Genomic DNA, 24,157 nt, shown 5'->3' with positions numbered 1-24,157 from the left:
ACCCTTCGCATCCCTTCGCATTAATCACCTTCGCATTTTAACCTAATTAATCAAATGCGAACCACAAAATTTTCATTCCAGATGCGAACACAGTTTAGTTCTTGAACTCTAAACTTGCGAAATCAAAACTTTCTGTTTTATGGCTGTTTATAGCATTTAACTTTTATTTTCTGTCAAATTTAGCATCTTACTTGGTTCCTATTTTTATGATTTTCCTGTTTAGGTTATGTTTTATCATTGTTTAAATCCATTACTATTGCAAAATTTTACATCGATATTTTTTTGTATTATTCAGTTCGTTCTTATATTATTAGTACTCGATACACATAATTGTAATTATTTTGTGTACTTTTCTGTTATAGTGACAATGGCAGAAAGAAAGATCACTTTCATTAGAGACTTGGACAATATGAATGATGATTACACACTAAAAGTGTCTATTATCCGGCTGTGGAAATCGCTTTCAGATGGCAACCCCACTATTGTCAGATCAATTGAGATGATACTCATGGATGAAATGGTAAAATCTACTATTTTCATAGCATTATTCAAAACCATTTTTTTTATTTGATCATTCCAATAATATTATTCAAACTCAATCATTGAAGATGTTATCTTCAATGTGGACCAATTTATATTTATTAAAAATTCCGTTTTTAACATTATATAATATTCTTACCCTATGTGAATAGTGTACAAAAATCCGAGCAAGTGTGTATCCAAGAGATTTTCAAAGGTTTGAGTCCAAATTGAAAGAAGATCAAGCTGTTTACATCCGGTCCCCCACTATCGCTCCTAACAAATACACTTTTAAAATAAGTGATGTAACCTCCAAGTTAAATTTCCATAGAAGAACAACTGTTAACGAGTGTCTACACTTTCAATCCAAAACAAAATATGGATTTTCTTTTGTTTCTTTTGAAACAATTATCTCTGCAACAGCTACATCTAATGAATCAATTGGTAATTTCCCTCCTTATTGATTGTATATTATATTTAATTCTTTAAATTCACATCATTTTCACATTCTGTATTATCATTTTGTAGATATTATTGGTGAAGTTGTTTCATTAGGAAAGCTTGATTTCCGTGATGTCAGCAAATCTCTACATAGGCTGCCTTTACAAATAAGAAACTTAGAGTAACCAAAACTTTTTTTATATTATATCTTATATCTTATATCTTATATTCATTACTTTACAACTTGCATGTAGAATTTTAGTATTATATATTCATTTAACCATTATTATTTTTGCAGAGGTTTACAGGTTAATGTTACGTTGTTTGGAGATATTGCATACCAGTTAATTTCTTATCTTGAAGCTCATAAAGAAGTTGGTCGTGTGATTGTCCTTTTGCAATTTGCAAGAATTAATGTCTATAACGGTAAATTTTTTATACCAATCAACCTTATTTTAGTCTTTTATATTACTCATTCTATTTACTATTTTATTTTGTTTCATCAGCAACACCTTCTGTGAACAGTTATTTTGAACACACACGGATGTTCATAAATGCTAATCTTCCCGAAATGGTTACATTCACAGATAGGTAACTGTACCTTTTAATAATTCATCGTTTTGTTGTTTCTGTTCAATAATTTTATAATTTTATTTTCAAACTCCTAAATTAAAAACAGCTTGGTTGGATTAAGAGGACTTCAAAACCCTTCTGCTTCTTTGACTGTTGAAAGCTCTAAATCATATTCGAAATTTGATGACTTTTTGAATAACTACAAAGTTAAAAATGTTGTCGATTTGATAGAACCACAAGAGGTATGTGAATATTTTATCTGTATTGATGTCATATTGTTTTCTATTTAACAGATAATAAAATTATAATGTTTTTTATGATCGTTTTGATTTTATTTTAGGTCGGCCAATATATCATTGTCGGGACCATTTATGGTATTCGCCAAGATATTGATTGGTATTATGATGCGTGTACAAACTGTGGAAAGAAAGTTCAAACAGAAGATTTGTTCAGTGGTGCAGATAGTGGTGATGCAAGTGTCGTTTTAAAATGCAATGGTGATAATTGTAAAAATAAGACGATCTCTTCTGTTCCAAGGTTTTTTTACATTTAAGAAAATATCAACAGAACAACTTAACTACATTATTAACCATTAAACATATTTAATGTTTATTTATCTGGGAATTTTTTATAGGTATAAAATACCTATTCGTGTGCAAGATGATTCTGGAACAATCACTCTAACTCTCTTCGATAGAGATGCTTATAGAATCGTCAAAAAACGCGCACGTGATCTTATAGATAAAATCAAACAGGTATAACGTAATTTTAATTTTTGTTTTCTTAATTGTTGTTATTTGTTGTATTTTCTTTAGTTTAATGTGCTTTTAAACATAAATATATTATATAACACATTTATTCCAGGCTGGGGATAATCCAAGATTATATCCTTACGACCTCAAATGTTTGGAGCATAAAAAGATGGCTTTTAAGATAGATGTTAACAGTTTTAATGTATCCAATAACTACAATCGGTTTGGGATACTTGGCTATACGGTTGATAGTAACGTTATCGATGCTTTGGAAAAAAAGTTAGCTGTCGAGGTATTTATATATTATTTTTATTTGTTTTTTTAATATTACTTTTTATGATGCATATTTTTTTAATGATCTTCACTAATAAATTGTAAATCTATATTGATTTAGACCTATGTCCCACAAATTATATAAATATTTAAATTTCTGATTCAGGCAGGTAGTCCTGCAAATGATGATGATACAGAAATCGCATCTCATGAAGTATCTCAAGAAACAAAGTCCTTAAAGGTTATATTATAAATTTACATTATTTAATTTTATATAATCTATTAAAAAGATTACTTTTTCTTAATATTTTATTACTAAACCTATTTACAACATTTTGTTTTAAGGATGCGATATCGCAAACAGGTGATAATTTGACCCCAACATTGCCCGACAAATTTGAAGCTACAAGTCCGTTCAAGTATAATTCCCCAACAACAGTAAAAAAAACGAAATGTTGGAGATACCATTGATGTTGATGATTATGATAATGTGAATTCATCCACCAAGGTCCCTCGATTGAATTCTAAAGTTGATGGCAACACAGGTCTATTAATACCAAAGCTTGAAAAGTAATTTGAGATTGTCCTTTTTTAATCAACAATGTTCTTGAATTTGGATTTTTTTTTGGATTCTCTTTCACAGTATTGCTCTTTGTGGTGTCTACTGTTCAAACATTGATACTTCTTGCTTTATTTTCGCTGGTATTCTATATTTTAATACGATTATCATTTTATGGTTATCATTGTAATTAGACTAATCTTCTTTTAATAAATGTGTGGCATATATGTTTGTGAATTTATGTGTAAAATAAGCAAATAAATATGTTTCTAAAGAGTCTTATCAGAAATATACTAATTATTTAACGATGGTGGTCTTGATAAGTATTAGTTCGTTTCAAGCATATACAAATAAGTATATTACATACAACTAAATTACATTACATGTATTTACAATCATATATACTAATAAGGCATATTTTTTGGTTCTGGGCAAGGATGTATTCATTTTAACCTCATAAATAATTTTTCTGATGAAATTAAAGTGATAACATAAATAAAGTACATACCTCTGGAATAATTTATGGGCAACATTTGGGGTTTCCATCAAATACACAACCAACTAAATGCCCACCAGTAACAACCAACATAACTCTAAAACGTGTGTTGTTTCTAGGTTCATCTATCACATTCAGATTTTTTTACCAATATATTTGCAATAAAAAATAAAAAAAATTACATTCAATAACATTCTACTTTTCAATTTCGTGTTATAAGATATCAGTATATTTGCTTTATAAAAAAGATGTCTCAAATTTGAATACATTCAATAAATTCCTGTTCAAAATAATGATCATTTTTTAAACATGGACATATTCGTAATTTTCACAATAAAATGGTATATTGGTGCATGCATTCTTGGGAATGTGCTTTGATATTATTTGAGGTATTGTATTAAAAAAGATTCTAATCAAGCTGTCAAATGAGATTTCTCATAATATTGAACACGCAACAGAATAAACAATGCATCAGATGTCAATTTTGCCCTTTGTCAATTCTTTTGATGAGCTCTAAAATTTCAATCATTTAAATTCCATAAATTAAGACTACAACCAACAGAAGATTATCATTAGCTCATGCAACTCCTAAACCGGATATCAATTCCAAAACTACCCCTATTACTTCCCGTCCTACCAAAAAATCGATGGATTCCGCAAGCCTTTTTCTCCCATTTCTTCCAAAACTACCCCTAATGTCACAACATAAGCTGAGAAAAAACACGACATCCTACAAAAAACATTTCAAAATAACAATAACAATATGTCGCCATTTACTACCCCTACTAAAACTACAATATTTGGTTTACATGATGAAAATACAAATAGAACTCCAAAAACAAATTTAATTCCGATTTTACCCTCCACCCCATATACTACGGGTTCTCAAAGAACAATGCTATAATCTGTAATTTATCATCTTTTAGTTTAATTTTCTAAATATATGTATGGTTGTCTATGTGTGTGTATCTCTTTAAAAATTCTGCAATTTCATCATTTTATGACCCCCATTTGCGAAGTCGAGTATTTATTTCCAAAAATGCGAAACTCCAGGGACAATATTTGAAAATTTATGTTTTCTTCCCCAATTCGCATTCTACTGTGAAATACTTCGCATCTTCATTCTTACACCCTTCGCATCCCTTCGCATTAATCACCTTCGCATTTTAACCTAATTAATCAAATGCGAACCACAAAATTTTCATTCCAGATGCGAACACAGTTTAGTTCTTGAACTCTAAACTTGCGAAATCAAAAATTCATATGTTGAACCCATATGCGAATATTAACCCAATTGACTTCAAATTGATTCACAGATGCAAACACTCGATTGTTTTACTTTCGCAAAATGAGCATCAACAACTCCACAATCGAGTTTTTAAATTCTTGCAAACAACAATTTCACAGTCCTTGACTTCGCGTTTTTCTTCACGAATCATCCCTCAATCATCAATCCAATTGCGAATCAAAACTCATATGTTCTTGCTTTATCGATTCATCGACTACACTCATACAAATGCGAACAATACTCAATTTCAAAATCGATTGAAACTTATAGCAAAGCTAAATCCAACTTCGCATTCAAAGCAGTGTTATTGATTGCATTCATGAAATACGAACAAGATAATATATTATAATACAAATATACATATTTTAGGTGGTGAAATCGTAACAGCCTAACAATTTGGTATGCAACTTTATTAAATCAATAAAAAAAAGTTATTCAAATTGGAAAAATAAATAAAAATATATCTTTTGTTGTTTTAATTAAGGAAATAAATATTTTATATGAATACTCACCTGGAAAAACGCATATTATAATTATCTAATTTAATCGTAACAGCCTACCAATGTACTTTCTTCTTGACTGTTTGATTGTTTTTTTCTGTGTGCTGATTATAATTGTCTAATTTAATGTAAATTTTTTTTTTAACTTGCAAGGTACAATGGAACATATTACTCCTATAAAGGAAATTGACTCAATCAAGGACGATTTCACAATTAAAGTTCGGATCATACGTCTTTGGACTCAAAAGTCAAGAACAATGTCTTATAATTGTCTATATCCCATTTTTAGTAATTTATTCTCAAAGAACAATGCTATAATCTGTAATTTATCATCTTTTAGTTTAATTTTCTAAATATATGTGTGGTTGTCTATGTGTGTGTATCTCTTTAAAAATTCTGCAATTTCATCATTTTATGACCCCCATTTGCGAAGTTGAGTATTTATTTCCAAAAATGCGAAACTCCAGGGACAATATTTGAAAATTTTTGTTTTCTTCCCCAATTCGCATTCTACTGTGAAATACTTCGCATCTTCATTCTTACACCCTTCGCATCCCTTCGCATTAATCACCTTCGCATTTTAACCTAATTAATCAAATGCGAACCACAAAATTTTCATTCCAGATGCGAACACAGTTTAGTTCTTGAACTCTAAACTTGCGAAATCAAAAATTCATATGTTGAACCCATATGCGAATATTAACCCAATTGACTTCAAATTGATTCACAGATGCAAACACTCGATTGTTTTACTTTCGCAAAATGAGCATCAACAACTCCACAATCGAGTTTTTAAATTCTTGCAAACAACAATTTCACAGTCCTTGACTTCGCGTTTTTCTTCACGAATCATCCCTCAATCATCAATCCAATTGCGAATCAAAACTCATATGTTCTTGCTTTATCGATTCATCGACTACACTCATACAAATGCGAACAATACTCAATTTCAAAATCGATTGAAACTTATAGCAAAGCTAAATCCAACTTCGCATTCAAAGCAGTGTTATTGATTGCATTCATGAAATACTAACAAGATAATATATTATAATACAAATATACATATTTTAGGTGGTGAAATCGTAACAGTCTAACAATTTGGTATGCAACTTTATTAAATCAATAAAAAAAAGTTATGCAAATTGGAAAAATAAATAAAAATATATCTTTTGTTGTTTTAATTAAGGAAATAAATATTTTATATGAATACTCACCTGGAAAAACGCATATTATAATTGTCTAATATCACTATTCTTCATTTTTTCTAAACTTTCATATCTTTTTTTTGTTACAAATTAAAAACTATAATTATATTTCAATTTATCACCCGTGGATTTCCACGGGTTTAAACCTAGTTCAATATATTGCAATCATTAAATCCCTAAAAATCTACAGTACTTTTCAGCAAACGTAAATATCATTTATACGGTTATTTTGTTTTTACCATTCTGCTCCATAACAATTCTGCTCCATAGAAACCACAGCAAACGTATTCTTCTTCATTCTTTGTTATTCTGCAACGCTTCAAGAATTAAATATCAGGTTAGTGTATTCAAAAATCAGAATTACCAATATTTCTATTTCCTCCATGTTCTTATTTATCTGTATCTATCACGTTCTCATTGTATGATTTCTATTCTTCTTCTTTTTTGTAATTCTTCTTAATCGTCTACTTCTTCTACCTTTTCAGTTTAAAAGACGAAAAACTAATGAACATTACAAGTTCATTTTCTTTAAAAAAAATTAAAAATAGTCTTTTTCAGATGTGCACAGTAACTTTTTTTTATGGTATGAAATTTTAAAATTTGTTTGTTTTTATCTAAATACAATCTCAAAAAAATTTAGAATTTTAAAATTTATGAGTACATTAAGTCAGTTGTTATTGTCATGTGTTGATTTTTAATTTTTCTGTTTTACTCATTGTTATGTTATCTGTTAGTGTTAGTATGTTGCAGGGGCATTTTCGGTATAATTGTCGTTTTCATGTTTATTATATATTTGTGTTCCATCTTACTATATAAACTTTTATTCAATCTAAAACATTATTTCATATGAATTATTTGTTTTTGTTTGTATTCCATTTTATTATAAAATGAATTATTCAATTTAAAAATTTATGAGTACATTAAGTCAGTTGTTATTGTCATGTGTTGATTTATAATTTTTCTGTTTTACTTATTGGTTAGGATGTTCTGTACATTTTAAAAGGTTGCTAATTTTCCTTACAATTCTATAATGATTAAATTTATTGCAGAAAATGGAAATAGGAAATAAGGTTTACCTAAATAATATTGACCAGATAGATGAAAAATCGCATATCAAGGTTCGGGTGCTTAAAATTTGGAACTTTGTCAGAAATAATAAAGTTTGTTCCATTGAAATGATCATCATGGATGAGGAGGTTTGTTGTATTGGATATATTTTTTATTCATCATTCAATATTAGATATGTTTCATGAACATAATAATTTTTAATTTTTTTTTAAACAGGGTACACAATACCAAGCTCGTGTCTTCAATCAGAATTTCTCCAGATTTCGTCATCTTTTAAAGGAAGATGAAAGTTATATAGTTATAAAACCCAATATGGCTGCTGTTACTAATGGTTTTAGTTATATAAGTCATAAACAGACCTTAACTTTGGATTGGAAAAGCATCCTAAAAAAATGTGATGATTTCTCGGGTCCGGTCAATGGATTTATGTTTGTTGACTTTAATTCTATCATAGAACAAACATGCCCAAAAGACACATTCTTTGGTTAGTCATAAAATATTAATAAAATCATTTTTTATCATTTATTTTTTTGGTTATACATTTTATTATTTAAAAATTACGAATTTAATCCTAAACTTTTATTTTTTTGTGGTATCTGTTGTGTAGATGTTATTGGACATATCGTGTCATTTAGGCTTCTTGAAACTTCAAATCCAGTACCATCCAAGCATTATATAAAAGTCACTCTTAGCAACCTAGAGTGAGATTATATTGTATTATTTATTTATTATTTATTATCTTTAATTAATCACAAATTAATATTAATATACTATTTTATGGTTTATTTAGTTCTGTACATCTGAAGGTTACTATTTTTGGAAGTCAAGCATATCAAATTTTAGAATACCTAAAAAATAACCCGACTGTTAATTTTGTTGTTATCGTGATGCAGTTTTTGAAGCTAAACATTTGGAATGGTTTGTATTCAGTCTTTATATATAGATGCTTATAATTACTGTTTTTATATAAATTTTAATAATTGGATATACATTTTTTACAGGTCTTGGTGAAGCTAAAAGTCATTTTGAAGTAACGAAATTGTTCATAAATTCTGACATTTATGAAATAAATGAGTTTAAAAATAAGTTAGTTTCCAATTGTTTTTTATTTTTTTATAATGTATTTTAACTTAAAAAAAACACAAAACCTAATATTCATGAATCTAAATTAAACATTACAGGTTGAAATGTCATGACAATTTCGGTATAACTGAAAAAAGCATAACTACACTTCAAAGCTACTCTTCTTCATATACAGATGACTTTAAGGGTAATTTTCCATTAAAAACAATCTATGAAATCACCGAACCAATTAAGGTATATTGCATTATTTTATATGTTTTACATTTTATTTTTGCATAATTTATTTTAATAATTTTTACATTTGATATGATACAGGAAATGAAGTTTTTATTAGTTGCTTCCATTGTTAATATAAGGCAGAATCTACCATGGTATTATGAAGCATGCAAAAAATGTGGAAAAAAAATTATCCCTGTTCCCAAAACCAATCATTCGTATACCAACCCTGAGGGAATTTCAGAAACTATGGTTGTCGAGTGTACAAATGCACAATGCAAAAAATCTTAATTTCAGTCAGTTATAAAGTATAGACATATTTATTTCTATTAATTTTGTCAATCTTAAAACAACACTAACAATGACATAATTATTTTTTGTTTTAGGTATATAATTCCAATTAACGTACAAGATTGTACTGGAACCATTGGATTGACTCTTTTTGATAGGGAAGCAAGGAGGTTGTTAAATATAAGTGCCTACGAGTTGAAAAAGATACATGATGCGGTATATTATTCATACCTTTAAAATCAGAAAACATTTACTTAATTTTTTTAATTTATTAAAATATATCTTACAGGCCGGAGACAGTGATGCCCTATTTCCAATGCAACTTAACGTGTTGAAAAACCGCAAGTTTGGTTTTGTTGTAGATATTACAGAATACAATGTCAACAACTATAATAACATCTACACAGTTCTCAGAGTTACAGAAGATATGTCCATTGTTTGTGAATTGGAAAGTAAAATAGAACTTATGGTATGTAATTTTTTATTGTTGAAAATTTACAATTCTTTAATGTTAAAGTACATAATGATTAACATATTTCCATTTTATTTTTTAGAGTATTCAATCTGTCTCCTTAAATCAAGTTGCTTTGGAATCCGATGATGTTGTACAGCCTGTTCAAAAGGTTTTTCATTTTATTTTATAAACTTTTAATTATATTAGTTATTTTTTTTAGGAATCAAACATTTTTTTTTAAATTAGGATGTGATCTCACAAACAGACGAAAGTTTTACACCCTCAACAGTTGATAAGTCAACGCAACAAGTCCTTGCAAAATATCAGGTGATTTGAAGCGCAACCTCCAAGAAATTTATGATGTTGATTCTGGATATGATTTAAGTTCAACTAAGGCTAAAAGAAAGTCAACCGCAGAGAAAACTCCACTCTTGATTCCAAAAATTGAAAAGTGAGTTTCTATCGGTTATAAGACACATTTGATATATTTTGATCATTTGTTTTGGTTATAAAGATATTTTAATTGCTTGGTATGATTTTTATTTTGGGGTATTTAGGATGTCAAATATTATTGGTTTTGAATATTTTTAGATACTTTTATTGTTTTAAATTGGACAAGTTAGTTGATTTTGGTTATAACTCAAATAAAATATATTGCCCCTAACTTGATAAGTATTTCATATATCGCAATTAACAATTAAGACAAATCAATCAATCAATCAATTTGTATAATAAAAATGCGAAATTCTTAGCTTTCTTCCCCAATTCGCATTCTACTGTAAAATTCGCATTCTTCATTCACCCTCTTTCTTCGCATGTTCCAGTCATTTTTTTTTTAGTTCATTCGCATTTGAGTTGTTTGTCTCACCAAATGCGAAATGAATATTAACCATAATCACCTTCGCATCTTTAACCCCAATCCATACAACCTCATATGCGAAACCCAATTTTGATTTGTATTACCAAATGCGAACATTTTCGCTTTTACACGTGAACTGCATTTGACTCCAATATTGAACAAATCACATTTCACAGTCCTTCTTGACTTCGCATTTTTCTTCACGAATCGTCCCTCAATCAATAACCCAATTAACCCAATTGCGAATCCAAAATCAAAACTTATCTGTTTTCATATGCGAACCCAACTGATTGGCTTTTCAAAATCAAATTCGCAACTCCAAATCGTTCGATTATTCGTCCCAATTCCAAAATCAAATAACAGATCCTTCGTATGATTCATTTAATAACCAAGGCTTCGTTCCAGAAAACATCGAATTTAACAGTTATTCGTTCCCACAATCTTTAACCCCCGTTTAAAATCGATCCCTATATACAAACCCAATAACCAATCGAACACATACCATTCGAAAACAATAATCATTACACCCTTCAACAGATTTGACATCGCATTTCAAAACAATCGATCTTACTTCATCTGCTTGATATATCGCAATTAACAATTAAGATAAATCAATCAATCAATCAATTTGTATAATAAAAATATTGCTATATATGTAAAGACCATATTGCCCCTAACTTGATAAGTATTTGATATATCGCAGTTAACAATTAAGACAGATAAATAAATCAATCAATTTGTATAATAAAAATTCTACTATATATGTATTCTGAATAATAAAATCTGCTATTTATGTATTCTGAATAATAAATCTGCTATATCAATCAATCTATGCCCTTAATTTGAAAACAAATAACTGAATGTATATTGCTATTTCTACTTTTTTTTTTTTATGTATTCTGAATAAAAAAATTTCTACTATAGTGTATGATATACTTTTTTATTTTTTATAACTGTCATCTTACTCTTTTCCATTTCTTTTACTTCAAAAAGACCATATTGCCCTTAACTTGATAAGTATTTGATATATCGCAGTTAAGAATTAAGACAAATAAATCAATCAATCAATTTGTATAATAAAATTCTGCTATTTATGTATTCTGAATAATAAAATCTGCTATTTATGTATTCTGAATAATAAAATCTGACCTATAATAATCAATCAATCTATTTGGTTTTTTATGTATTCTGCTATTTATGTATTCTGAATAACAAAAAATTCAATGTGTATTGCTATTTCTACTTTTTTTTTTTATGTATTTTGAATAATAAAAGTTCTACTATAGTCTATGATATAGTTTTTTATTTTTTATAACTGTCATGTTACCCTTTTCCACTTCGTTTACTCCAAAACGACCATATTGCCCCTAACTTGAAAATGTTTTGATAAATGCCAATTAACAATTAAGACAAATAAATAAATAAACAAATCAATGGCTTTCGATTTTTCTTTTTATATTTTAACATTTTTGTTAACAAAGCAATTATTTTTTAATTGCAAGGTACAATGGAACATATTACTCCTATAAAGGAAATTGACTCAATCAAGGATGATTTCACAATTAAAGTTCGAATCATACATCTTTGGACTCAAAAGTCGAAAACTAAGTATATTGCTATTTATGTATTCTGAATAATAAAATCTGCTACTTATGTATTGTGAATAATAAAATGTAAACAAAATTTATATCTTTGATTCTCTAAAATTAATTCATACATTTTTGTAATGGTTGCAGCATATTTACTTATCTTCTGTAAATAACCTATATTCAACCAACTATTTCCTAATATTCTATACTCCCTTTTTAGATGAAATTTGAATATTAAACTAATTTTTAGTTGTAATCTTTTAAATTCCAAAAAATCAGGAAGAAAATTATATCTAATAAAGATCCAACAACAATAAAATCATATAATCGTAATCTTTTTCCAATATTCAAGCATATAACTTTACCTCAAAACGTGAAATCCAAAATTTTGAAACACCTCATTCGTCTTCTTAATGTTCAATTGTTTCTGCGATTTTTTTTTCATTAAGCTTACATCAAACTGCTTCATTAAAGTTGTAATCCTCATTCTAGTTCTACCTGCAAGATTTCCATATCCATATGTCAGGTTAGTATTATCAGTTTAGATCACTTTGTTTTCTCTATGAATTTATGGTTGAAATTTACAACAATAATCAATATGCTGGAATAGATGTTTTTCTAATTGTAAAAAAATAATCTTGAATAGATACATAAGATCAATAAGCAATTTATAATCATCACAATTATCGTGTATCACACAATTTTACCTTCATTGATTCCATGGAGATCTAGGGTTTTAACCCCTGATATCATCCGAACCCACGATTGGTTGAAATTAGGGAAACAGTAGATTTAAATCGAATAAACCCTAGGTTGGAAATGAGGATGATGAGTCATGATGCTCATCAGGGAAATAATTGATATCAGGTAACTTTTTAAAATCTTCAATTTACTAATTTTTTTAAAATATATTATAAAAGAGTAAATTAATATTTGCAAATTTTGTTAAACATTTTAATAAACAAATTAATAAAGGTAACTTTTTAAATACATTTACTTTATTATCATTATTTATTTAATTCTAACTAACTTCAATTGTATTATATAAACATATTATGTACATAATTTCACATTTCATTTCCTAACCTATGTCTTCTTATGCAGAAAACAACAGTAACATGTACCACATGCAGGCCAAAGAGAAAAGAAGACAAAGAAAAATATATTTGGAAAATAAAAGATCGAAGAAAATAAAAACAATATCAAACGTTCCAAGTATATCATTACAGCATCTCTTCAAAAAAAACCATTAACTATAACCGTATTAGTATTTTATATTCCATCTTTTACTGTTATATAGTTGAATACATATATTTAGAAGTTTTATAAGTTATTTCTATTTGCAGATCAATCAACCAACATTGTTCGTCAAACTCAAAATGTCAATTCATTTACAACACCTGCAAAGCATAACACAACCATACAATACTGTCCTTCCTTTACAGATGTTAGAACTCCATTTTCTAACATTACAAATGTTATAAATCCGTTATCTAACATTACGAATGGTAATTATTTATGGTTTTTAAAATATACTATTATCCATTATGTAAATATTTATTTATTTAGTTAACTAATTTGTTTTTATTTTATTCAGATAACATTAGTTTCGATAAATATATCACTTCCAAGTTAGCAAAGAAAAGACAGTACCATGTACTTTCAAATGATATGACATCAAAAAATGCATCTACAGTAACAACTTCTTCATCATCAATCAAGTTAAATCCAGGATGTCATAAATTAAAAACGAAGACAAGACATTTATCCCCTATCCCATTGATTGATTTGACAGAAGATGTAGAAAATATACATCAAGTGAACAATGAAAATCGTATAGTTGGTATCTCAAATGGTAATGAAAAAATAAAATCCATTTTACATTTCAGATACTATGTTCTATATAATTATAAAATTCATTGATATTTTATTCAACGCTTTTATTTTACAGAATATTTGGATCATGGTGATCAAGATGTTGTATGTCAAACATGTCGTGCAAAGTTATGGAGAAATGAATCCATTAGAGGTAAAGAAAATGGGAACACGGATTATTCATTATGTTGTGGTTACGGCAAAGTTCAACTTCCAGACTTAAAGAATGCACCCCCTACTTATGAAAGAATGTTTCGAAATATGGATTCAAAAAGCAAACATTTCATGAAAAACATTCGACGTTACAATTCAATGTTTTCTTTCACGTCGATGGGTGGTAAAATTGACTCTTCAATCAATAGAGGAAACGCTCCTTACATTTTCAGATTGGGTGGTCAAAATTATCATAGTATTGGAAGTCTTTTGCCAGCAAAAGGATCGGAACCAAAATTCTCTCAGTTATACATTTATGACACTGACAACGAAATTACAAATAGACAAAGATGTTTTCGGTATTTTCTCAAACTTCTTATTCATAATCTATTATTATTATTATTATTATTATTATTATATATATATATATATATATATATATTATGTATATATTACTAATATTATGTATAAATTTATTTATTTTAGTGGTGAAAAAGATCAATCAACATCAACTGATAGTGATATTGTTAAAGATATTAAGGTGATGTTGGATTCAAATAATGTCTTGGTTAGATCTTATAGAATAGTAAGAGATACTTTTCAAAAAAATCCAGAAGTTGATATGAAATTACGACTTATCGGGAGAAGGGAGCAAGATGGAAGAACATATAACCTACCAACTGCTTCTGACGTTGCTGCTTTAATAATTGGTGACATTTTGGATTCAATCGAAAAGAGGGATATCGTCGTTCAAACAAAAAATGGTTGTCTACAACGTATCAGTGAATTGCATCCTTCGTACCTTCCTCTCCAATATCCATTGCTATTTCCATATGGGGATGATGGTTATAGTGTTGACATTCTTCATAGAGGTGTGTCATTTACGACCAACAACAAGCGTGCGAAATGTACAATGAGAGAATATTTCGCTTATAGGATTCAAGACAGAGATCATTCGTTCTCTCTCATACTTAATTCAAGAAGTTTGTTTCAACAATTTCTGGTAGATGCCTATACTATGATGGAAACGGAGAGAATGTACTACATACGTAGGCAACAACATGTTCTTAGATGTGATTCTTATGAAAATTTACGTAACCAAAAAGCTCAAGGAACGACTGATATCTCGAATGTTGGCCAACGTGTCATATTACCTTCATCCTTTACCGGAGGTGCACGCTATATGCTGCAAAACTATTTGGATGCCATGTCACTATGTAAATGGTTTGGATATCCTGATTTCTTCATAACCTTTACGTGTAATCCCAAATGGCCTGAGATTAAAAGGTTTCTTAAGGATACTTCACTTCAACCAGAAGACAGACCTGATATACTATGTAGGTTGTTTAAGATCAAGCTTGATGCATTCATTAAAGACTTAAGGGAGAATCAAATTTTCGGCAAAGTTCAAGCATGTAATTAAAACTATATTTTTAATTTTTTTATAAAACATTGATCTTATTATTATATTTTAAAAATGTTTTGATATCTAATCACATTCTCTTTTATTTTTTGTCAAATTCTTTTATAGATGTTTATACCATTGAATTTCAAAAAATAGGTTTGCCGCATAGTCATATATGTCTATTCATGCATTCTGACAACAAGCTACCAACTGTTGAACTTATCGATCTAATAATTTCAGCAGAGATACCAGACAGAATTGAAGATCCTGAATTGTATTCACTTGTAAATGAGTTTATGATTCATGGTCCATGTGGAGCTGAAAATATGAATTGTCCATGCATGGTGGATAAAAAGTGCTCTAAAAACTTTCCAAAACAATTCATTAATCATTCGTCTGTTGATCAGAATGGTTTTCCGTTATATAGGCGAAGAAACGATGGTCATTTTGTAGAAAAATCAGGTGTAAGGTTGGATAATAGAAATGTTGTTCCATACAACAAATATCTATTGAAAAGATATCAGACACATATTAATATTCAATGGTGGAATCAGGGATCTTCTATAAAGTATTTGTTTAAATACATAAATAAGGGTCCTGATAGAGCTACAGTTGCTGTTGTACCAACCAACAATGAATGTGAAAATAATGATGCGGTCGATGAAATAGCTGAATATTACGATTGTAGATATTTATCAGCATGTGAAGCATCATGGCGAATTTTTAGATATGATGTTCATTGCAGATATCCTTCTGTTGTTAGACTACCTTTTCATCTTCCTAATCAACAACAGATTGTATATGGCGAAGATGATGATATTGATGATGTTCATGACAAACCTTCTGTTGCCGCTTCAAAGTTCACAGCTTGGATGGAGTGTGATGCAATCGACAGTGAAGCACGAAAACTCACATATGTTGAATTCCCTATAAAGTTTGTTTGGATATTAAATGGTCGGTTTTGGAAGCGAAGGAAAGTAGGAAAAGCCATCGGTAGAATTCATTCAGTTTCACCTAAACTAGGTGAAGCATATTTCTTAAGGATTCTTTTAAATAAAGTAAAAGGACCAACATCATTTGATGAAATTCGCACGGTAAATGGAGAAACACATTCTTCTTTTAGAGATGCCTGTTATGCACTCGGGCTATTAGATGATGACAAGGAATACATTGATGCAATTAAAGAAGCAAGTCATTCTGGATCTAGTTTTTATCTACGCTTTTTATTTGCTACATTGTTGATGTGTAATAGTATGTCTAAACCAGAGATCGTTTGGGAAAATACATGGGAATATTTGGCAGATGGAATTCTATATAGCCAACGACGAAGATTTAAGTCAGCAGGTATTACATTTTTTCTTGTTTTTTAAAATTAATTTATTTTTATTTTTCAACACCCATTAAATAATTAGTAATGAAATTATTAAATATCAACCACGTATTTTATTAATTATTTAATATTTTCGTGCAGAATTGTCTCTCAGAGTAGATGAACTTAAGAACTTAACTTTGTTCGAAATACAACAAATTTTACTTCGAAACAACTCTACTCTCAAAAACTTCAAAAACTTCAAAAACATGCCATACCCAGATGTTGAATCCGTTTCTTCTTCAAACAATCGACTTATCACCGAGGAACTAGATTACGACATTCCCGTGATAAAGAATGACTATGATCGTATGTTTCTTGCATTAACAAATGAGCAACGAAACATTTTCCTAAACATCAAGAGTGCTATTCAACAAAATAAAGGAGGTGTCTTCTTTGTTTACGGGTATGGTGGAACGGGTAAAACTTTTTTATGGAAAACAATATCTGCAGCAATTAGATCTGAAGGAAATATTGTATTAAATGTTGCTTCAAGTGGTATTGCTTCCTTATTATTGCCCGGTGGTAGAACAGCACACTCTCGATTTATAATTCCATTTGAGCTTACAGAGGATTCTTTTTGTAACATAAATCCAGACGGTGAGTTGGCAAGCTTAATAAGGAAAACCTCTTTGATAATTTGGGATGAAGCACCTATGGTCCATAAGCATGCATTTGAAGCTTTAGATCGAACTTTGAAGGATTTATTAAGGTGCGTAAATTCAACCATCTCAAATATTCTATTTTGAGGGAAAGTTATTGTCTTTGGAGGAGATTTTAGACAAATTCTATCTGTTATGCCGGGTGGCAGTAGACAGAACATTGTAAATGCTTCTTTGAGTTCTTCATATTTATGGGAACATTGCAAAGTCCATAGATTAACAAAAAACATGAGGCTAACTGTTGGAAGGGATCAATCAGATATAGGAAAAATAAGAGATTTTGCAAATTGGTTGTTGGATATAGGAGAAGGAAAACTTGGTGGTCCGAACGACGGTGAAACGATTATCGATATTCCGGATGATATTCTCATTAATGATTCACATGATCCTATAGGTTCCTTAATTGAGTTTGTATATCCTTCAATTTTAGAGTACTATAGCGATATAAATTATTTCCAAGAAAGAGCGATACTTGCTCCAAAAAATGAAGTTGTCCAGGAAATAAACGACCATTTACTTAAGAAGTTTCCAGGAGATCAAGTTGAATATTTAAGTTCAGACTGCATATGTGAATCCGAATTTCTCCATGATCAATTTGATGCAAATCTATACTCTCCTGATGTATTAAATGGACTCAAAGTATCCGGTTTACCAAATCATAAATTAGTTTTAAAAATTGGTGTTCCAGTAATGTTACTGAGAAATATTGATCAGAAAAACGGCTTATGTAATGGCACAAGACTACAGGTGTTATCATTGGGCAAACGTGTTATTGAGGCACGTATAATAACTGGAACTAATATTGGAAATCGGACTTTTATTCCAAGAATGTCTTTAACTCCATCAGAAAAAAAGATTCCCTTCAAATTCACAAGAAGACAGTTTCCTTTGGTTGTATGTTTTGCAATGACTATTAACAAAAGTCAAGGACAATCGTTGTCAAAGGTTGGTCTGTTTCTGAAAGATCCAGTTTTTTCACATGGACAATTGTATGTTGCCTTATCTAGAGTTCAGAGTAGAGAGGGATTAAAATTATTAATTTTAGATAAAGATGGCAAACTCACAAATAAAACTTCCAATGTTGTTTATAAGGAAGTTTTTCGAAATTTGTAGCCAACTTTTTTGTAACGTCGTTTTATTCAATTTTAGGAAATCACACTTAATCCATCATATTACTGTATTTTTTATAATGACGTATTGTTGTATTTTATGCTAATTTCATTACACACATTGGTATTGTATCATCTGCATATGTCCAATTAGAATGATGAATAAAAAAAAATAGTTTTCAAAAATCTTCATTCCTAATTAAATACTTCCCATTTAGTTAATAATTAAATAATTACCAATAAAAAAATTATTTAAATATTCAATATTACAATTTATAAGTTATCAGAATTATTGATATAATATTTTATTAAATAATTAATTTTTAAATTCAATTCAAAAACAGCACCCGTGGGTTCCACGGGTTTTAACCTAGTTGGAAAATATAAATAAGACAAAATTTCAAAAATGTTCCCTGTGGGTTTTAAAAATATCAAGTTTAATCTCTAAATTCAAAAAACATCAAGGATCGTCCCTGTGGTTTCAAAACTTTTAACAAATGGTTATTCTCGGTAACTCCGTTAGCTTTTGGCCGTTAACTTAAGGGTATTTTCGTCATTTTACTATGACAAGGACCATTTATGAAACTTTGTCTTATATATATATAATATAAAGGGGGCCCACCTCTCTCTCTTTCTCTCTCTCTCTCTCTCTCTCTCTCTCCTAATTGGAAAATTGGGGAAAATTGACTCGTTCATCCACCCGACTTGTTTACCCCATTCCATTTTATCTTCATAGAAACAGGTCATAACCTTAATTGCTTCTCCAATCGCTACTCGATCATTTGGTTTGTGTTCGATTGCAAGTGACCCTGAAGGTCTACCATGGCTGCCTTTTCCTCATAATTCAGGAATCAATCTTCCTTCAAATTCAGCAACAGCAATCGAGTCGATCAAATAGGTGGAATCTCCGAAGAGTTCTGGATGCGTGAGACTAGTGTTCGTTCATGGGGATGTAAGCTTTCTTCTTCTTTTTTGCTCTGGATAGACAGACTTTGAGGAAGGTAGAAGGAACAGTTGGTAAAATAGTGATTTGGGGTGTACTTCAACCTTCCCCCACTACATCTCGTTTCTTTTCGAGAATGAATAAAACCCAGGAGCTGATTAGCTTCCGGGTTGGTTTCCAAATACGACGGAACAAGAAATCGGAAAGCTGCTTGTTCGTTGGCGTCGTTGAAAAAAGCTTTACCTTTTTGTGCTAACTCTTCTTCAAGCTCATCGAAGAGTTTATTGTATGTCGCTTCGAATTCCGTCATAACTCTGCTTCAGGATGCTTTGGGAAGATTTAAGCATGAAAAATATCAATTTTTGAATAGAGCATGCTTGGGCTCTGATGGGTCAAGATACGAGAGGACATGGTGGCCACCGGTAAGTTAGTGGGTTCGTCTTGGGTACATCAAGATTCGGGTTGTGGAGAGAAGGGAAAGCTAAAAATGACGGAATCGGGTTTTCCTTTCGAATCAAAGTGAATGGAGAAGATGGGCATTCATATGACCTGGAAGTATGTATGTGTGTTCTTCAGATATGGGGAAGAAGAACAATTTGGTGGGGGTTTGACTTTCTTTTTATGTGTGTGAGAGAGATGTGGGATCCTTTATTTAAATATATATATATATATATATATATATATATATATATATATATATATATATATATATATATATATATATATATATATATATATATATATATATTAAATAAGACAAAGTTTCATAAATGGTCCTTGTCATAGTAAAATAACGAAAATACCCTTAAGTTAACAGCCAAAAGCTAACGGAGTTAGCGAGAAGGACCATTTGTTAAAAGTTTTGAAACCATAGTGACGATCCGTGAGGTTTTTTGAACTTAAAGATTAAACTTGATATTTTCGAAAACTACAGGGACCTTTTTTAAACTTTTGTCTATAAATAATTAATATGTGTTTACTCTTTCACATTATTTGCATTCTGAATATTTTTGATTTTACGTAAGAAAGTCTTTTGATTTATTTGTAAGAAAGTCTGCAAAACTTCGAAAGAGTCCAAACATAATAATATTGTATAATAATTATAATATCATCGTATGCCTATTAAAATAAGACATGTCTACGAGTAATGACCAGTGTTTTAAAAGGCGCATCATGACGTGCGCTAATACATGCCATGGCGTGAAGCATGTCGTCGTTATGAAAAGCTTCATCACGTTGTTCTTAGAAGTGACGTGTGTTAATGCGTGATATGACGTATCACAGCGCGTTATGACATGTTATGACGCGTGTTTTTTTGTTTGAGACACGTTTTTTTTTACTTTTTGTTATCTTTTTTTTAATCGAAGATACATATATTGTGTTTTTTGTTAATTTTTTGTTATTACTTTTTGATATAATATTTCTAAAAAAATAATTATACTTAATATAAATTTATATTTATGTTGTAATATAATAATAAATTTATACTAAACCGTCACATTATATCATGCCTTGAAAAATGTCATGACTCGCCATGACTCGTTAAGCTTGAGGTTTAACTTTGCTGTCACGTCATGTCTCACATCATTTAGAATCTTGGTAATGGAACATATAAGAAACATAATTTATAGGAAATATAATATAAAAAAAATATGGAATTTATTAATTATAAAAAAGTTGTTTATAATTAAATACTAAATGCATTTAATATGAAAGATGGTTTTTTTATAGTTAATAATACATTAATTATCTCCACGGATTTACATGTGAGTTAAGAAATATAATCATAAAAAAACCGTAGATGAACACACGGTTTCACGCGACAAATAAACTTAGTAATTTAAATTATATTGTGTGAATTATATTTTTTTTTTATATTACAACCATCTATTAATTTGAATTAAAAAATTCATATCTTTTACTAAAAATATCTTAAATTATATAGAACACAAAATGTGTACACTCTCATATTATAGTTTCCTCTTTTTGTCGTTTCGGAAGGTGGTGTTATTTAAAAGTTAGTTGCCTTGAATGAGTACAAAACGAGTAGAAAATTTGACATTTTAAATATCTATGGAGAATATGCACTCTGTTTGTATTTGTATGCCGACTATACTTTTCCAATTATTGGCATCTTCATTTTTATTTTGAGATTTGATAGAATTTATAAAAGAAAATCCATTGGGTTTAGAGTGTTAGATATCTTATGTATTATACCTTTTAGCAAATAACTTAATCTATAAAAGAAAATCCAAATGAGTACATTTGGATCATATCGACTTTAATTATTAGTGGGGTGTTTATTTGTAAATCGAAAAATTGAATCTTAAAACTTAAAAATCTTACCAATTTTCAAGTTAACCAAGCCGATATTTTTGACCTTTTTAGCTTGATTAACATAACCGGTAAAATCTTTAATTTTTCGGTTCGGTTACGGTTTATGTTTTTTCTATGAACCGTAAACCAAAAAACCAAAATTTTATTTTCTAATTTTTAAAATATTAACATTTAAGTTAATATCAAACTATTTCTTAAAAGTTTCCAATTACAATTAATAATTGTATTATTATTTATATTTGTTGGTTTAAACCAAAGTTGTTATCATTAACATTTGTTATAAATATCCATAGTTTTATTTATTTTATTATTATTATTTTTTTGGGACGGTGGATATAAATATACATAGATTGATATAGATTAAAATTATCATTTGCATTTATCACAATTTCACATAAATAACTAAGTATTTTATTATAATTTATCTATTAATTAAAAAAATACGTTTTTGTATTAATCGATATTCCATATATATTTGATAATTCATCCAAATTTCATTCTAATAGAAGTAACGATATAAGTAAACAATTATATGGATTCAGACCGTTCCAAACATATTTTGGGCACAGGATGAGAGAAAAAAATAAATCTTTAAAATACATAAATGTCATCAAGCTTTTTTATAATAACTTAATAATTAAAAGAAAATTAATTGTGTTATCTTCTAAATATAATAAGTTTTATAAAAATTTTGAGATTTTAAAAAATGGGCTGAGTATGGACGCCTCCCTATCAATCCATATAGACCCCTAATTATTACCTCTCGTACAACGTAATGCCAACATTTTTCAAATATTGTTCCTACTAACATGTAACCAAATAATCTTAATTCAATACAATTAATAAATATTCATCGATGCTTTGTCTAAATATATGAGATAATGACTTAGGAGGGTAATAAGATTTCCAGCTTATCCGTATTAGGTCACTAAGGTTTTTTTTTTGTGCATATTAGACTAATATGGTTGTTATTACTGTTTAGAAATAGTCATTTTACCGGTTAAAACCGGTAAAATGATTAATTCTAAACGGTAATAACAACCATATTGGCCTAATACGCACAAAAAAACCTTAGTGATCTAATACGGACAAATTGGAAACCTTATTACCCTCCTAAGTCATTAACCTTAAGTATTTAGAAAATATGCTTACTAATCAATGTGACTGACTTGTTTGACTGAAAATAGTTGCTTGCATTTAAACTTATCTCACAACCCTTCCAGAACTTCTAAGTCCCAAAACTCATATGATTGATGATCTTCATTACATAAATATGCAATATTTTATTAATAACTTCTTTTTTGTCATTTAAATGTTTACATGAACACATCCATATGTACAAAAACAATCTCACTTTGATACCTTCCATCAGTGTCTACATTTGATAACGAATGAAAATGTAAAACCAACACGAACTTTGCGAGGATGTCTATTATCAATTATTTTATAAAAAGCAAAACCACAACATGAACTAAGAAATTGAAGTTGCAAAATGAATAAAAAAATCAGCACATAAATAAATACGTACATATTATATACAACACATAAACGGAAGTTTATAAAGCATGACACTTAATAACAGGAAAAGTAAAAAACTTAAAGGAGATTTTATAGAAAGAAGGATCACCCTTACTTGCCACAAATGGTTGAAGACATCAACAAGAAGATCAATCTAACCATAGAATCCACATGTTGTCAGATAATGACTTCAGTAGATGAACTACTGAAACGTAAGAATTGCAATTGAACTCTATTAGCATTTGAAAAGGGAATCAGGGTTCCAGAGAAGACGATGAAGGGTTCATTTTTTTTTTTTTGGACCATTTCTTGATTTGTGTGTGTCATCCTTGCGCAGGGGCCATGCTAATCTTTTTTGAATCGTTCCAATTTTATCGGATGTCTCCAAAGGGACGACTATAGATGAAGAGCTTCGCCATATAGAGGAGTAGCAGGTTATATGGGACGATGCGGGTTCTAAACGAAGTAGTTTACTGTTGATGGTCATATATTCTCAATGTCTTTAAAATTAGGGTTAATGACTTAGGAGGGTAATAAGGTTTCCAGTTTGTCCATATTAGGTCACTAAGGTTTTTTTTGTGCGTATTAGATCAATATGGTTGTTATTACCGTTTAAAAAT

The 24,157-nt window shown here is 29.3% G+C and overlaps 2 protein-coding genes, 1 long non-coding RNA gene and 1 other non-coding gene across 4 annotated transcripts; 3 read left to right on the top strand and 1 right to left on the bottom strand.

Annotated features, from left to right (window-relative positions):
- Positions 1-367: 367 nt before the first annotated feature.
- LOC145046504 (replication protein A 70 kDa DNA-binding subunit B-like) lies at positions 368-7,961 on the top strand. The gene is made up of 16 exons (XM_078994789.1): positions 368-520; positions 693-963; positions 1,048-1,141; positions 1,259-1,386; positions 1,467-1,551; positions 1,640-1,775; positions 1,874-2,070; positions 2,168-2,288; positions 2,398-2,577; positions 2,725-2,799; positions 2,904-2,996; positions 3,067-3,128; positions 3,202-3,260; positions 7,588-7,595; positions 7,656-7,809; positions 7,891-7,961. Exons 1-16 carry the CDS (start codon positions 368-370, stop codon positions 7,959-7,961), a joined length of 1,887 nt encoding a protein of 628 aa, XP_078850915.1.
- Positions 7,962-9,387: 1,426 nt separating this feature from the next.
- On the top strand, positions 9,388-9,883 carry LOC145047468 (uncharacterized). The gene is made up of 3 exons (XR_013682239.1): positions 9,388-9,480; positions 9,554-9,733; positions 9,819-9,883. It is a non-coding gene; the product is annotated as an uncharacterized LOC145047468 (long non-coding RNA).
- Positions 9,884-12,685: 2,802 nt separating this feature from the next.
- Positions 12,686-19,637, top strand: LOC145046503 (uncharacterized). Its single transcript, XM_078994788.1, has 9 exons — positions 12,686-12,692; positions 13,513-13,674; positions 13,764-14,009; positions 14,118-14,553; positions 14,681-15,609; positions 15,726-16,943; positions 17,071-17,568; positions 17,719-18,407; positions 19,482-19,637. The coding sequence occupies exons 1-9, from the start codon at positions 12,686-12,688 to the stop codon at positions 19,635-19,637; spliced, it is 4,341 nt and encodes a 1,446-aa protein (XP_078850914.1).
- Positions 19,638-23,828: 4,191 nt separating this feature from the next.
- On the bottom strand, positions 23,829-23,931 carry LOC144998959 (U6 spliceosomal RNA). The gene has a single exon (XR_013660491.1). It is a non-coding gene; the product is annotated as a U6 spliceosomal RNA (small nuclear RNA).
- Between the last annotated feature and the right edge of the window lie 226 nt (positions 23,932-24,157).

This window comes from Lactuca saligna, chromosome 5 (genome assembly GCF_052625555.1).
Source record: "Lactuca saligna cultivar CGN05327 chromosome 5, ASM5262555v1, whole genome shotgun sequence".
NCBI classification, from domain to species: Eukaryota; Viridiplantae; Streptophyta; class Magnoliopsida; order Asterales; family Asteraceae; genus Lactuca; species Lactuca saligna.
The sequence above is the reverse complement of the archived record's forward strand: the minus strand, read 5'-3'. Positions and strand labels throughout refer to the sequence as shown.

Coding starts and splice junctions, on each gene's coding strand:
- LOC145046504 (XM_078994789.1), top strand. CDS start 368: ATGGCAGAAAGAAAGATCACTTTCATTAGAGACTTGGACAATATGAAT. Junction 1,387..1,466: donor AAGAATTAATGTCTATAACG/GTAAATTTTTTA, acceptor TTGTTTCATCAG/CAACACCTTCTGTGAACAGT. Junction 2,071..2,167: donor ACGATCTCTTCTGTTCCAAG/GTTTTTTTACAT, acceptor AATTTTTTATAG/GTATAAAATACCTATTCGTG.
- LOC145046503 (XM_078994788.1), top strand. Junction 14,010..14,117: donor CAATGAAAATCGTATAGTTG/GTATCTCAAATG, acceptor TTTATTTTACAG/AATATTTGGATCATGGTGAT. Junction 16,944..17,070: donor ACGAAGATTTAAGTCAGCAG/GTATTACATTTT, acceptor ATTTTCGTGCAG/AATTGTCTCTCAGAGTAGAT.